Source organism: Ctenopharyngodon idella, chromosome 19 (assembly GCF_019924925.1).
Source record: "Ctenopharyngodon idella isolate HZGC_01 chromosome 19, HZGC01, whole genome shotgun sequence".
In the NCBI taxonomy this organism is placed as follows: domain Eukaryota; kingdom Metazoa; phylum Chordata; class Actinopteri; order Cypriniformes; family Xenocyprididae; genus Ctenopharyngodon; species Ctenopharyngodon idella.
The window spans coordinates 31,938,073-31,955,289 of NC_067238.1; the positions used below are offsets into that span (position 1 = coordinate 31,938,073).

Genomic DNA, 17,217 nt, shown 5'->3' on the forward strand with positions numbered 1-17,217 from the left:
CAAAGCCTCTCCTGAAGTCGGATTAACACTGCCAAAACCTTGGAACAATTGTTTCCATAGTCTAAATATCTGATTCCATTCTGATGAAGAGTTTCTCCCAACTTCCTTTGGGAAACTGTTTGGGGAAAGAGAAAAAGAAGCGTCGATGGAGCTGATAGTGATTGGCTGCAGTGGATTCTCCAACGAGGAGAGGCGAATTATTCCAATATTTCATTTGATCCAAACCAGGGAATGAGGAAATACAAATAAAAGCTTTAGTGAGGAGCGAAACGACTAAAAATTAGATTCACTGCTGACTTTATGCTTCTATAAACCTCAGACAGGTCCAGGTCAAAGACATGACTGATTAAAACATGCTGTAATTCATCACATCGAATATTAAAAGAAGAGGAGCGTCATCAGCCAGCGGTCTCAGATCCAGTCAATCAACGTGTGTTATTTTGAGGGAAGGGGAATTTAGTCTCTCGGTACTTCTTTTATTTGCTTGAGCGTTGAACATGTTGCTATTCTTAACTCAATACAGTCCGACACAGATGAATGTTGTGATCTTTCTGCTTGGAATGAGCAGTTTTGAGCTTTACAGTTCCAGCACTGCATCAGCTTCAGCTCTCAGTATAGAGTTGCAAATTTAATTTGCATGATGTTTATGTTCTGTTTGTTAGCTATCAGGTGTCAGGAAGTTCTGGAGGTCATTTATAACAGGCTCGAGCGTCGGCATTTCAGAATGACCACAGCAGTGCTGTTACTGTTAGCTAAAACTACAACTATTAAAAATCATTTTTGTTAATTGAAATAAAGCTGACATAAAATAACATTGATATATTAGATGAAAAACTTCACTTAGTTGTCAAGGCAACATTTTTAATTTTTTAGTTGAAGTTTTAAAATGACTAAAATTTAATTAAAAAATTTATAAAAATGACAAAAGCACATAAAATTACTAAATAAAATAAAACAAAATAAAAATAAAAAATGCAAATTAATAAATGCAAATAAAATGAAATAAAATAAAATGAAATAAAATGCAGTTAATGTTGTGATTACTTTCACTTTTGTTTAAAATAAATTATAAAAGCGGTAAAATAAATGCAAATAAAATAAAATAAAATAAAATAAAATAAAATAAAATAAAATGCAGCTAAGGTTGTGATTACTTTCACTTCTGTTTAAAATAAATGATAAAAGCGGCAAAATAAATGCAAATAAAATAAAATAAAATAAAATAAAATAAAATGCAGCTAAGGTTGTGATTACTTTCACTTCTGTTTAAAATAAATGATAAAAGCGGTAAAATAAATGCAAATTAATAAATGCAAATAAAATAAAATAGAATAAAACAAAAAATAAAATAAAATAAAATAAAATAAAATAAAATAAAATAAAATAAAATAAAATAAAATAAAATAAAATAAAATAAAATGCAGCTAAGGTTGTGATTACTTTCACTTCTGTTTAAAATAAATGATAAAAGCGGTAAAATAAATGCAAATTAATAAATGCAAATAAAATAAAATAGAATAAAACAAAAAATAAAATAAATAAAATAAAATAAAATAAAATAAAATAAAATAAAATAAAATAAAATAAAATAAAATAAAATAAAATAAAATAAAATAAAATAAAATGCAGCTAAGGTTGTGATTACTTTCACTTCTGTTTAAAATAAATGATAAAAGTGGTAAAATAAATGCAAATTAATAAACGCAAATAAAATAAAATAGAATAAAACAAAACAAAATAAAATAAATAAAATAAAATAAAATAAAATAAAATAAAATAAAATAAAATAAAATAAAATAAAATAAAATGCAGCTAAGGTTGTGATTACATTCAATTCTATTTAAAATAAATGATAAAAGCATTAAAACAAACGCAAAACAAACAAACAAACAAACAAATAAATAATTAAAATGCAGCTAAGGTTGTGATTACGTTCACTTCTATTTAAAGAAAGAAAGAAAGAAAGAAAGAAAGAAAGAAAGAAAGACAAATTAAATTAAATTAAATTAAAATGCAGCTACACTCCATGTTTGGGTCAAATATGGAGAAAATAAAATTAAAAAGCAGTAAAACAAATGAAAAAAAAGCAGTGAAACAGCGACGCAGGATGAGTGATTGACTTGTATGTAAACCTACACAGCTGTAAACTAATGAACGAGTTCGGTCAATCCGTATAGCGTATATGGAAAGGAATACCGCGTCATGTCTGAAAGTTAGTTTGAGTGTCGAAATAATGAGTGTTTCGTTTCAAAGCCAGCGCTGACGTCTCACTTTAGCTTCGACTTGTGGATTTTATAATGCTTATGTTTCCCACTGACTGTAACAATGACTGTATGTCTAATGCAAACTATCATCCTCAAGGCGAGGGAGAATCCCGTAATCTCATCTGACTCATCTGTTTCCTGCTGCTGCCATGGTTACAGAGTTAATCAGAGACAGATGAACAGAGGAGATATATCGAGAGAGAGAGATGAAGATCGTGTCCACCAGAGGTCAGTGGGAAGATTCTGGCTGTACGTACCATTTTATATTCCTTCCATGTTCTCTGGAAGTCCACGCTGCCATCTTCACGTCTTTGGATGACGGTCCAGCCTCCGCCCGCAGACTCCATGTTGCAGTACACCTGTTCAGAGACAGACACACACACACACACACACACACACACACACACACGTGTGTAAGGACGGAAATACCACAAGCCATTTATCTTGACCTTATGGATCTGCATATCCTTATAACAACACCAGATATCCCCATTAGTTTAGAGACTTCTCCAAACAGTGATTAGCGGAGAGGTCGAGCAGCAGGTCTGAGATCAGAGCTGGCTGTAATCGAGCACAGTCACCTCACACACACACACACACAGCTGAACACACACTGACCAACCTGGCTGCAATTAAAGCAGTATCACCGGCTGGAGAAACACCGAAACCAGATTTTCAGGGGCACATTTATACATGCACTGATGCAGCCTTTCACACACATTCACACTGGAAAAGATGGAAAAATGTGCAGTTCTACCTCACCTGACCCTTAGAGAGCACCTGTTATGTGTGTGGATTATTCCTCTCTGTTATATATAAGGAAGAAGAAGCTCTCAACGTCAATTAAAAATTGGCCGTAGGTCTGTTCTGATAGCAAGAAAATAAAATAAAAATAATAATACAAAAATCATTCAAATAATACAAAATAAAAAGCAGTAAAACAAATGCAAAATTCAATAATAATAATAATAATAATAATAATAAAAATTAAAAATTAAAAACTAAATAAATTAAATTAAATTAAAATGCAAAATAAGGTTATGATTACTTTCACTTCTATTTAAAATAAAATAAAACAGAAGTAAAACAAATGTAAAATGCAAATAATAAAAAAGAAAAGAAAAGAAAAGAAAGGAAAAGAAAAGAAAAGAAAAGAAAAGAAAAGAAAAGAAAAGAAAAGAAAAGAAAAGAAAAAATAAAATAAAATGCAGCTAAGGTTGTGATTACATTCACTTCTATTTAAAATAAAATAAAAAAGATGTAAAACAAATGCAAAATGCATAAAATAAAATAAAATAAAATAAAATAAAATAAAATAAAATAAAATAAAATAAAATAAAATAAAATAAAATAAAATAAAATAAAATAAAATAAAATAAATTAAAATAAAATAAAATAAAATGCAGCTAAGGTTGTGATTACATTCACTTCTACTTAAAAAAACATAAAACAAATGCAAAATGCAAATAATAAAATAAAATGATAAAATAAATGAACGAATAAATAAATAAAATAAACAAAATAAAACAAAACTATATATATATATATATATATACATACATACATATGTGTGTGTCTGTGTGTGTATATATATTTTAAAAAAAAAAGACGTAAAAAAAAATATAAAGAAATAAAATGCAGCACAAGGTTGTTATTACATTCACTTATATTTTAAATAAAATAGCAGTAAAAAAAAAAAAAAAAAAAATTCAAAATGCAAATAATGAAAACTAAATATATAGAATTCTTTACTGTGTGATCCTGTGCAATTTTGTGATGTATTTTTTTTTAACACATGACTTTTTATGACATTTACATGATCTTATACAGATATGACTTTTATGTGACTTCTGTGTTGTCTTTTTTGTGTGCCAAACACAATACAGTAGAGGACAGTAGAGTATGATAGAGTGTGATTGAGAGAACAAAACCAGTTAAATCCAGAGATTACAGACCCATCTCACACCCTGACTCCTCACTCAGTGTGAGTCTCGACTGAAACAGAGCCATTACATCTTGTATTAATACAAAATTGGATCTTGCAAAGGTTTATGACACTGTATTATTCCTAGCTGACCTGAAAACAGAATTCCTACCTTCCTCGTCTCCTGTGGGCTAACGTTGATCGTGTAAACTCCATTTTTCTGGAAACCCGCTTGATAGAGGTCGGCACAGTCCCGAAACTTCCTCTCCTCGTCAGCTTGCTTTGTGCTGTTTGGCACCACTAAATACACACAGAAAACCATGTTAGAAACAGCAAAAATATAAACGAGCAGAGAAATAATAAATCCAGCTGTTTATATTGGTACACACTCATCAGAAAGTGTCTGTGGATCTGCAGTGAACAAATAAAACAGTTTCACTCGCTCTCTCGCTCAGCATGAACATCGTATTCAGCCAAACAGAACATGACAAACACGTGACGTCCACTTCAACAAGACAGCAGTAATTCAGACTAATGATATTTGAACAAACTCCTCAAAACCTCAGGTGACAGATATTCATCAAGAGCTGAGAGGAATAATTTACACCAACCTCCGTGAATGTAATAAAAGAGGGTTTAAGAGGGAATGTTATGGATCTGGACCAGAAGCAACTCATAAAAGTCATCCAGTACACACACACACACACACACACACACACACACACACACACATATATATATATATATATATATGTATATATGAAGACTTTGGATGCAAAGGCCTCTAAGCACTGTCTGAAATTTTCTTCTAAAATAAGTATTTTTATCAAACATAAACATATACATAGAGTTAAGATTGTGATTACATTCACTTCAATTTAAAATATAAAAAAAGACATAAAACAAATGCAAATAATAAAATAAAATGATAAAAAATAAAATAAAATAAAATAAAATAAAATAAAATAAAATAAAATAAAATAAAATAAAATAAAATGCAGCTGAGGTTGTGATTACATTCGCTTCTATTTAAAATAAATATAAAATAAATAAAATAATAAAAAATAAAATAAAATAAAATGCTAATAAAATAAAAGAAATAAAATAATAAAAAATAAACAAAACAAAACAAAACAAAACAAAATAAAACAAAATAAAATAAAATAAAATAAAATAAAATAAAATAAAACAAAACAAAACAAAACAAAACAAAATAAAATGCAGCCAATGTTGTGATTACATTCACTTCTATTTAAAGTAAAAAAAAAAAAAAAAAAGATAATAAAATGAAATGGTAAAAAAAAAAAAATAATAATAATAATAATAATAAAATAAAATAAAATATATATAATAAAATAAAATGGTCAAGGTTGTGATTACATTCCCTTTATTTACATTAAAACAAACACACACACACACACACATATATATATATATATGTATATATATATATATATTCTTATATATAAAAATTATTTATATTCTTATACTTTAAAATATAATTTATATCCTGTGAAGCCTCTTCTATATATATATAGTTTGGAAAGGTTTGGACATATAACTGTTTTTAATGTTTTTTAAAGAAGTCTCTTCTGCTCATCAAGCCTGTGTTTATTTGAATAAAAATACAGAAAAAAAAACAGTAAAACTGTGAAATATTATTACAATTTAAAATAATGGTTTTCTATTTTAATATACTTTAAAATATAATTTATTCCTGTGATCAAAGCTGAATTTTCAGCATCATTACTCCAGTCTTCAGTGTCACATGATCCTTCAGAAATCATTCTGATATGATGATTTGCTGCTCAAAGTTGGAAACAGTAATACTTTTTTCAAGATTCACGGATGAATAAAAAGTTCAGAAGAACAGCATTTATTTAATATAGAAATCTTTTTTGACAATATAAGTCTTTAATATCACTTTTTATCAGTTTAACACATCCTTGCTGAATAAAAGTATTAATTTCTTTCATAAAAGATTTTATAAAGATATTAAGCAGCATAACTGTTTCCAACGTTGATAATAAATCATCATATCAGAATGATTTCTGAAGGATCATGTGACACTGAAGACTGGAGTAATGATGCTGAAAATTCAGCTTTGATCACAGAAATAAATTATATTTTAAAGTATATTAAAATAGAAAACCATTATTTTAAATTGTAATAATATTTCACAATTTTACTGTTTTTTTTCTGTATTTTTATTCAAATAAACACAGGCTTGATGAGCAGAAGAGACTTCTTTAAAAACCATTAAAAACAGTTATATGTCCAAACCTTTCCAAACTATATATATATAGAAGAGGCTTATTTATGAATGCATAATTTTGATTGACAGTGAGTATTTATTTCTTCAGCTTCTGTCATGGAGGGATGTGTATAAACTGTCTGTATCTAATATCTGTTTCCATTCAAACAACTCGAAATATGTAAGCATAGCAGAAAATATTAATGTTGTAAAATATTGTACGCTGTGGAATAAGTTTTCAAAAACAAACACTCTCAGTCTTCCTGAGTTAATGGAATTGGCAAATTCAAAATATCGTATCGGTTTTCATGCAATATTTCAAATCTGGTCAGAATTATTTAGAGATTAAAAAGTTCAGCAAGTTCTTTGGTGTGTTATCAACATAATCTTCTTCCAGTGACTGACGTTCTTCCGAGTGTGAAAGTGTTTTAATCAAAGCGCTGATCTCCTCGGCTCGACTCCGACAGCTGCGTCTCTTTCCATCTGCAGACAATTACACCGCCAATATTTTGAAACCAAGCAAGAGTCTGCGGACAAAATACTACAAGCTATAAATTTCAAGTTCCTGTTATAACAAGTGGTTTATATTTACCCACCGTGTCCCAGTTATAGAAGGAAATTCCTTCCGATTCCCCTCTGCTTTTTTTCTCTCGCTGCTAAAGACTGCAGCTCGGTTTTCACACTATTGTTGTTTCTGTTGGGACTCTTTAAGAGCAGGAGATGTCACCGCTAAGAGAGACGTGTCAGGGCTGTTTAGGCAGAACTTTGATCCCTGTCGCGGGACGGAGGGCTCGGCCGGGCAACCCTTCGTTTAGGGATATTATTCCTGCCGCTTCGGTAAAGGATTGAGTGTCAGTGACAAGATCTCCCGCTGTGACGGGCTAACGGAGGGGAGTTTCTCACCGCAGCGTCTAACACAACAAAAGCCCAGCTGTGTCAGACGACGATTTACTGCTTATGACCAGAGAGAGAGAGAGAGAGAGCACGAGCAACGCTAATGAGAGAAAATAAAGCCTATTTACTGTAGATTTATATCATCATGATTAAATTAATAAATTGTGTAATTATTATTATTGCACATGTGGAAAATATAATACAATATGATTAACAATAAGATAAAATAAACAAATAATATTAATAATAGAAATAAATAAAGCCCATTTATATATATATATATATATATATATATATATATATATATATATAAATTTTTTTTATAATTTAATATTAATTTATTAATTTATTTAATGTTATTGTAACCATACTGTATTTTTCCAAACATATATATAAGTTTGGAAACATTACTATTTTTAATGTTTTTGAACGAAGTCTCTTATGCTCGTTAAGGCTGCATTTATTTCATAATAAATATAGAAAAAACTATAATATTGTGAAATATTATTACAATTTAAAATTATGGTTTTCTATTTTAATATGCTTTAAAATATAATTTATTCCTGTGATCAAAGCTGAATTTTCAGCATCATTACTCCAGTCTTCAGTGTCACATGATCCTTCAGAAATCATTCTAATATGATGATTTATCATCAATGTTGGAAACAGTTGTGCTGCTTAATATTATTTTATAACCTGTGATACTTTTTCAGGATTCTTTGATGAATAAAAAGTTAAAAAATATCAGCATTTATTTAAAATAGAAATCTTTCAGACAAAAATTATTCAGACATTTTTGATATTTTTGATATATTTTACCAGTGGGTTCAGGACACTATAGTTCATTTATGTAAGTGAGGATAGCAAAATAAAGTAAACTGTGACATATTATACCCAAAAATTCTTCATACAGTGGACTACCAGTAAAACTGATAAAAATTTGAACCAAAAATTATTCAGACACTTTGAAAAATATAATACAATATGATTAACAATAAGATTAAATAAATAAATAAATAAATAAATAAATAAATAAATAAATATAAAAATAAATAAATTTAACAATAAATAAATAAATAAAATCCTAATGCTTATTATTGCATATTTGAATAAATATATGATAAAAATATAATACAATATGACTAACGATAAGATTAATATTGTAACATTATTACTGTACATTGAAAAAATATATGGGAAAAAAATATTTTAATAAATAATAATAAATAAAAAAATCTAATTCTTATTATTGCACATTTATATAAATATAAAGGGGAAATATAATGATTAAAATAAGATAAAATAAATAAATAATAATAATAAAAAAAATTATAAAATAAAAACCTAATGCTTTTATTGCACATTAAAACAAAACAAAACAAAAAAAAACCTCATCATGATTAATCAAAGTTATTGTAACGATTTACGGGATATTTTGAAATCCTGAAGCTTTCTCTTCTGTTGAATTTGGAGTTTGCTCTATCTGATGCTGAGAATTATACTGAGAGGTTTTCAGAACAGGGACATCTGACAGCGTCTGGACGCTCAGGAGGAGCAGCTTTACATGTAAATCTCGGCTAAACTGCGGTGAATGGAGCTATTAAACAGCTTGTGTCCTGGCTCATGAAATTATCTCCACAATATTTATTTACATTTAAATTCTTGGTGGTTCAGTTGGGACTTTTATTTGGAACGAGTTTATGTGAAAAGAACATCCAAGTAGAGAGATTTTATAAATCAGGATCCTCCACACACTCGCTGACTCAAAATAGAGTTTGAACTGAAATCCCAGAGCGGCGTGTTGGCAAAACCAAAACTCAACCGCACACAACTACTGAAGACTGAAGAAAGTCTGATTCTTTCAAACGCACAGAGAGGCCGTGAGAATAATGAGCATCAGCTCAGTAATGAGTATATATATTTCCTAAGCCATAAACCATTTTAATCATAATATGAGCATAAACCCAAAAAATCAATTTATATTTACATTCAGCGCTGAGTCACAGTCAGTGCTTTTTAGACAGAAAACAATATTTTGCTCACTAAAAATGATTGATGCCACTGAGTAAAAAATAATTAGCAACTAGAGATTTATTACAGCCATCCAAAGAGGAGAACAGTTACATCTAACAATGCAATCTAATGATGCAAAAGTTATATTTTTCATAATAACCCTTAATAGTGCAATTATTGCATTATGCAATTGCAATTATGAACTCACTGCAATATGGCAACATCAAAAATGATTTTCAATGTTTTAAAACCATTGAATCTCTTGTTTTGACGCTCATGGCATTAATATATAATTCGTAACTTTATTTTATATATATATATATATAAAAAAAAAAAAATTATATATATATTTTATTTTAATTTTATATTCATTTTTAATTGTAATTTTAATTTTAACTTTAATATATATATATATATATATATATATATATATAAATTTTATTTTAATTTAATTTAATTTTTATTTATATAATTTTGATAAATATTTATACATGTCTTTACAATGTCTTTTTTTAATGTTTAAATGAGAAAAGCAGCATGATAAACGATGCTCTCTCTTCTTTTTCTCCTCAAAAAGAAAGTTTAGAGATTCACTAGAACATTGTTTCGTAAATTTAGTGGAGTCATGATTGCAGACAGGCAATCTAATGGACCTGCGGAGCCTTCCTTGCCACCTATCCGGACGGGCCATCCCGCAGGAGCCATTAAGTTTGAGTAATTCAGCCGGAGGTCAGAGCAATGACCTCTACAGCACACTGGAGCTGGACACTGCAACAAAGGGCTATTTAAAATCTCCATTTATCATCATTTGTTTGGTAATGTGTACTTGTGTGCACAATTATATTTGCTTGCTTGTTAAAGAAATCATGTTATGTGTCCCGTTACCATTACGCCAAACCACAGTGAACCTAAACTGTGTTTTATACGCTCAATTGAGCCTCTAAATCAACCCGACTGTACGGAACAGATCAAAACCAGGCTGGATTCAAACATGGCCTCTCATTTACTGTAACTGGCTGATGGACAAATGTGAATGTTTAGATCCAAGAGAGCCCTGTGTGTGTGTGTGTGTGTGTCTTGATTTAAGAATGTTTAGATATTGTAGATTGTACATTATTTCAAACGTGATAGAGCATTAACCTTTAGCAGTCAACGGACATTTCATTTCTCAACTGCCACGATACACACAAAAACCAATGTAATAAAACGTTGCCAGATTCACGATCATCAGTTTTGGATGAAACTGAACACGTTTTTTACTGTAGCTCCACTTTGAAAGTGTCGCAAAATATGTAAATGCAATGTAATATCAGGAACGTTTTTCCAACAAGCATGTGTTCCTGTGTGAAATGAAAGCATAGCACGCAACCGGTAGAATAGTCGCTTATGGCTCCTTCACAGCAGACGGAAGCTCTGGAGCTCGAGTCGCCTGCATGACCTGCGCAGTCCCGTCTCAGACGTTTAAGGTAAATTTTCTGTGACCACAGAGACGTGGGGCCGAGAGGCCATGCTGGGGCTGCAGTGAGGGTCGAGGGTAATGAGTTCAGGACACTGACTCCTGCTGGTGTGAAGGCAACCATGAGCGTTGGTAGGAAATGGCCGATCCCAGATCACTGCGCTGGGGCTGCGGTAGCTCCGGCCTGTAACTCAATCAGGGGCTGTTTGACATCTCAGTCGACTGTTAACCACAGGCCGTGTGCTGAAGCGTGATAAGCCGCATCCGTTGAGGTTCACAGCACTGTCTGCCAAAACGTGACGTTTAACCAGAAAACAACACAATTTACACCCACCAGGAAGAAGCTTTTCTCATTGATAACGTTTGTGGAACACACTGTTTCTATCTTAAAATTCCCTGTTCTGCCTGTTTCAGTTTTAGTTTTGTTTCACTTCCGGTTTGACGTGTGCTTTAAACAGTTTCTGTTTTGTTTTGTCCTGGATTGCTTGGTGACACATGAGGGGAAATAATATCTGACCCAAAAATAAATAAATAATTGATTAAAATATCAATTAAATTAAATAAATTTGCTTGCAAAAGGTGAATGAATGAACAAATATATATATATATATATTATTAATTAAAGTATTCAAATATGAATTTATATATGAATTCATGAGTCCAAGACTAAATCCTGACCTAACAAACAAACAAACAAACAAACAAACATATGAACCCAAGGCCAAATCCTGACTAAATAAATATGTAACTATGAATTTATATATGATTTCATATGAGCCCAAGACCAAATACTGACCAAACAAACAAACAAACAAACAAACAAACAAACAAACCCAGGCCAAATCCTGATGAACTAAAATGAGTATGTAATTATGAATTTATATATGATTTCATATGACATTTATTAATGAATTTACATATGACTTAATTTGAATCTGGGGCCAAATCCCAAATATAAGCACATTTCTGAACCCCAAATAAAATCCTGACTAACTAAAATGAGTATGTAATTATGAATTTATATATTATTTCATATGAGCCCAAGACTAAATCCTGATCGATCAAACAAACAAACAAACAAACATTTCTGAACCACAGCCAAATCCTGACCAAATAAACAAACAAACAATCAAACAAACAAACAAACAAAGGTGTATTTAATGATGAATTTATATGAATTCATATGAACCTGAAGTATTTATGAATTTATGAATACAGGGCCACATCTTGACCAAATAAATAAATAAACTTAGCACCAAATATAATCCTGCCCTAACAATGAATTAATGAGTAAAATGTATTTCTGTAATAATAACATGCACCTGGTTCCTGGGCCACATGCAGGTCCACAGCTAGGACTTTCTCTCCATGAATAAATCAGCGAGTGATGTGTGCTTACATGCGGTGCCTCCATCCTTGGCACAGAGGCTGAGCAGGTTGCGTACAGTGTCCATCAGGTCCTGCTGTTGTCTCTGCAGGGCGCTGCTGTTCCCGCTGGCTCGGGTCAGCTGAGCCTCCAGCTCCCGGATCACTGCGCTCTGTCTGCTGACCAGCGCCTGCAGACTGACCTTCTCCTCCCGCACGGCCTCCAGCTCCTCCCGGTGCCTGTCCTCCATCTCCTGCATCTTCACCTCCAGAAACCTGCGCACCAGTGTTGTAATAAAATGTATGCCGTGATACCATAAATATAGCCAAAATAACACTGTTACTGCAATTATTGTAACTACTATAAAGCCATTAAACTATGGGGATTACTATGGGAAAGTCATTTTTTTAGACTGTGGTGGCTACAGTATATATATATACACACACACACTTTGAGGAGGAAAAAGGTGTAGCGATAGATGCTATTTACTCTAAGTGCAAATAGCGAGAGATGCTGTTTACACAAAGTGTAAATAGCGATAGATGTTATTTACACTAAGTGCGAAAAGCGATAGATGCTGTTTACAGTGTAGATAGCAATAAATGCTATTTACATTAAGTACAGATAGCGATAGATGCTATTTACACTAAGTGCAGATAGCGATAGATGCTATTTACACTAAGTGCGAAAAGCGATAGATGCTGTTTACAGTGTAGATAGCAATAAATGCTATTTACATTAAGTACAGATAGCGATAGATGCTATTTACACTAAGTGCAGATAGCGATAGATGCTATTTACACTAAGTGCAGATAGCGATAGATGCTATTTACATGAAATGCAAATAGCGATAGATGCTATTTACACTAAGTGCAGATAGCGATAGATGCTATTTACACTAAGTGCGAAAAGCGATAGATGCTGTTTACAGTGTAGATAGCAATAAATGCTATTTACATTAAGTACAGATAGCGATAGATGCTATTTACACTAAGTGCAGATAGCGATAGATGCTATTTACACTAAGTGCAGATAGCGATAGATGCTATTTACATGAAATGCAAATAGCGACAGATGCTATTTACACTAAGTGCAGATAGCGAAAGATGCTATTTACATGAAATGCAAATAGCGATAGATGCTATTTACACGAAGTGCAGATAGCGATAGATGCTGTTTACTCTAAGTGCAGATAGCGATAGATGCTGTTTACATGAAATGCAAATAGCGATAGATGCTATTTACACTAAGTGCAGATAGCAATAGATGCTATTTACATGAAATGCAAATAGCGATAGATGCTATTTACATGAAATGCAAATAGCGATATATTGCTATTTACACAAAATGCAAATACCGACAGATGCTATTTACACTAAGTGCAGATAGCGATAGATGCTATTTACACGAAATGCAAATAGCGATAGATGCTATTTACACAAAGTGCAGATAGCGATAGATGCTATTTACACTAAGTGCAGATAGCGATAGATGCTATTTACACTAAGTGCAGATAGCGATAGATGCTATTTACACTAAGTGCAGATAACGATAGATGCTATTTACATGAAATGCAAATAGCGCTAGATGGTATTTACACTAAGTGCAGATAGCGATAGATGGTATTTACACTAAGTGCAGATAGCGATAGATGCTATTTACACTAAGTGCAGATAGCGATAGATGCTATTTACACTAAGTGCAGATAGCGATAGATGGTATTTACACTAAGTGCAGATAGCGATAGATGCTATTTACACTAAGTGCAGATAGCGATAGATGCTATTTACATGAAATGCAAATAGCGATAGATGCTTTTACACGAAGTGCAGATAGCGATAGATGCTATTTACACAAAATGCAAATACCGACAGATGCTATTTACACTAAGTGCAGATAGCGATAGATGCTATTTACACTAAGTGCAGATAGCGATAGATGCTATTTACACTAAGTGCAGATAGCGATAGATGCTATTTACACTAAGTGCAGATAGCGATAGATGCTATTTACACTAAGTGCAGATAACGATAGATGCTATTTACATGAAATGCAAATAGCGCTAGATGGTATTTACACTAAGTGCAGATAGCGATAGATGGTATTTACACTAAGTGCAGATAGCGATAGATGCTATTTACACTAAGTGCAGATAGCGATAGATGCTATTTACACTAAGTGCAGATAGCGATAGATGCTATTTACACTAAGTGCAGATAGCGATAGATGCTATTTACACTAAGTGCAGATAACGATAGATGCTATTTACATGAAATGCAAATAGCGCTAGATGGTATTTACACTAAGTGCAGATAGCGATAGATGGTATTTACACTAAGTGCAGATAGCGATAGATGCTATTTACACTAAGTGCAGATAGCGATAGATGCTATTTACACTAAGTGCAGATAGCGATAGATGGTATTTACACTAAGTGCAGATAGCGATAGATGCTATTTACATGAAATGCAAATAGCGATAGATGCTTTTACACGAAGTGCAGATAGCGATAGATGCTATTTACACTAAGTGCAGATAGCGATAGATGCTATTTACTCTAAGTGCAGATAGCGATAGATGCTATTTACACAAAATGCAAATACCGACAGATGCTATTTACACTAAGTGCAGATAGCGATAGATGCTATTTACATGAAATGCAAATAGCAATAGATGCTATTTACACGAAGTGCAGATAGCGATAGATGCTATTTACACTAAGTGCAGATAGCGATAGATGCTATTTACTCTAAGTGCAGATAGCGATAGATGCTGTTTACTCTAAGTGCAGATAGCGATAGATGCTGTTTACACGAAATGCAAATAGCGATAGATGCTATTTACACTAAGTGCAGATAGCGATAGATGCTATTTACATGAAATGCAAATAGCGATAGATGCTATTTACACTAAGTGCAGATAGCGATAGATGCTATTTACATGAAATGCAAATAGCGATAGATGCTATTTACACAAAATGCAAATACCGACAGATGCTATTTACACTAAGTGCAGATAGCGATAGATGCTATTTACACGAAGAAGTAATTAATTAATAGCTACTATTAATTAGTTACTTCTTAACATTGCACACAAGAAACAAAAGACTGAGGCACAAAATAAACATTTCAGGCCTTAGTAGTGACCCTGGTTAAGTCGTCTCACTGTTCTGCTGTTTAATCTGCCAATACAGATGTTCAAATCTCACTCGCCTGTAATTTTTAGGAAATACAGATTCTTATGCCAGAACCACAATACAGATCATTACACAAAATGATTTTCAGTTCTTCACAACGCAAGCTCTCAGGCTTTAGCTCGGTCCCATACGGTGCAGAGCAGTGGAACCTGCCAAGACATGAGTGACGTCCCGTGACCCGGCGCTCAACTTTATCCTCTGTGAAGATGAATTTTGCAATGCAAAGCTTTTGGAGCATGATCCAATTTTCTGTGTATTGATTGGTCTGAAAGGACATGTTCGTTACTTTCAAAACCAGAGCTTTAATTCCCATCGCTCTGCTTTGAGTCCAGCTGTTGTTGAACACACACGCATTCGTATCCCTCTATTTAAAAAATAGAAAATAACCTAAAAAAGCATATGTTTATGTCTAGCATTTTCCTTACCAGTGTTGATGTAATTACTCATCCTATAATATAGATTGACGTTGTAGCTTTCTCCTATTTCAATCTAAAATGAACGCATTCTTTTAAGTTCTTTATGTGGATTGAATTTAGCTGTAATAAGCAAGTGAATCCAGCGCATCATGCATCAGGTTTCCAAGATTTAAGGCCTGGATCTGTTTTAGACTTTCACTGATCCCTAAAGCTATAAGATGAACTGTGTTTGTTTGTATGGTGTATAAATTATGGAGTTTGACTACATTCATATCAGTATTTATTACAGCTGTAATGAAGCACTCTCCATTTCTTCTGCCTTTGAATACTGAAACATACTGTAAATATAATCAAATCAAGCCTTGATGAAGTCAGGGATTCTTGGCCCAGGACTGTATAAGACATTTTATTTACCTAGATGCATACATACAAACCATGCAATATGATATATCTGTATTATACCTAAGTGCATTTATTTGCTCTATATGACTACAACAATTGCAGTAAAGAAACATTATTGTTTCATAAGAACATTTGAAGTACAGTAGTGGCCAAAAGTGAGGAAAACTGACATCTTCACCCTTTATTCAAATATTATTAAAAGATTTTTAAGCATATTGCGTAGTTGTACTTGTTTTATTTGTGATAACGCAATGAAACATGACAAATTGTGCGACAATATTTAGCCAGGCTGTCATACAAAGAAATTATGAACACATGCAAAAACAAGAGAGAACCAACAAAATATGAATAACTGATTATGTTGTAGTAAGTGTTTGCTTTTTCCTGTCAGCTTTTTTCTGGCTAATTAAATTATATTTGAAATTATTGCATTAAAAAGCCGTTTATAGAAGCTTTTTTCCACCTCAGAATAATATATATATATATGCACGCAAGTGTGTGTATATATTGTGATATCACAGTTATAAGAAACAAAATCACATATTATAAGTCATATTATGTTATATTACATATAAATGATATATTTTAAAAGCCATATACTGTATATGCATACTGTATACATATGTGTTTCATGTTGTATAGTTGATGGAGTGTGAGGCGAGTGTTTGGGGTTTTTACCCATTCTTGTCATGGATCTTGTTGATTTCATTGATCTGAATCATAAGTTGTTTCTCCAACTTGTTGGTTGATAGTGAATTCTCCAGCAGCTGAATTTCCAACCGTGATGTCTGATTTAAAACCTAAAAACAATGACATTCCAATAAAAATACAGTAATCCTTCCGCAAAAACACAGACGTTAAAACCATTAAGTAAGTTAATACCTACTGCGGCACCTCATGAGAAGTCATAAACAGGACCGCTATACCGCAGCACCATACGGTAGCACTTATGAACAGTTATTCTCTCAAGTCAACCTCTTATTTGACAAATCAGCAAAACAAAACTTTACTGTATCCCTCTGTGTCTCATTG

At 32.0% G+C, this 17,217-nt stretch overlaps 1 protein-coding gene across 1 annotated transcript in view; it reads right to left on the reverse strand.

The window, feature by feature from the left end:
• angpt1 (angiopoietin 1) overlaps positions 1–17,217 on the reverse strand; it is a 70,714-nt gene that overhangs the window by 22,197 nt on the left and 31,300 nt on the right. The window contains exons 3-6 of the mRNA XM_051873135.1: positions 16,864–16,985; positions 12,205–12,446; positions 4,361–4,488; positions 2,522–2,623 (exon numbers count right to left, since the gene is read on the reverse strand). Coding sequence (XP_051729095.1) covers positions 2,522–2,623; positions 4,361–4,488; positions 12,205–12,446; positions 16,864–16,985 — 594 coding nt within the window. The remainder of the gene's footprint in view (positions 1–2,521; positions 2,624–4,360; positions 4,489–12,204; positions 12,447–16,863; positions 16,986–17,217) is intronic.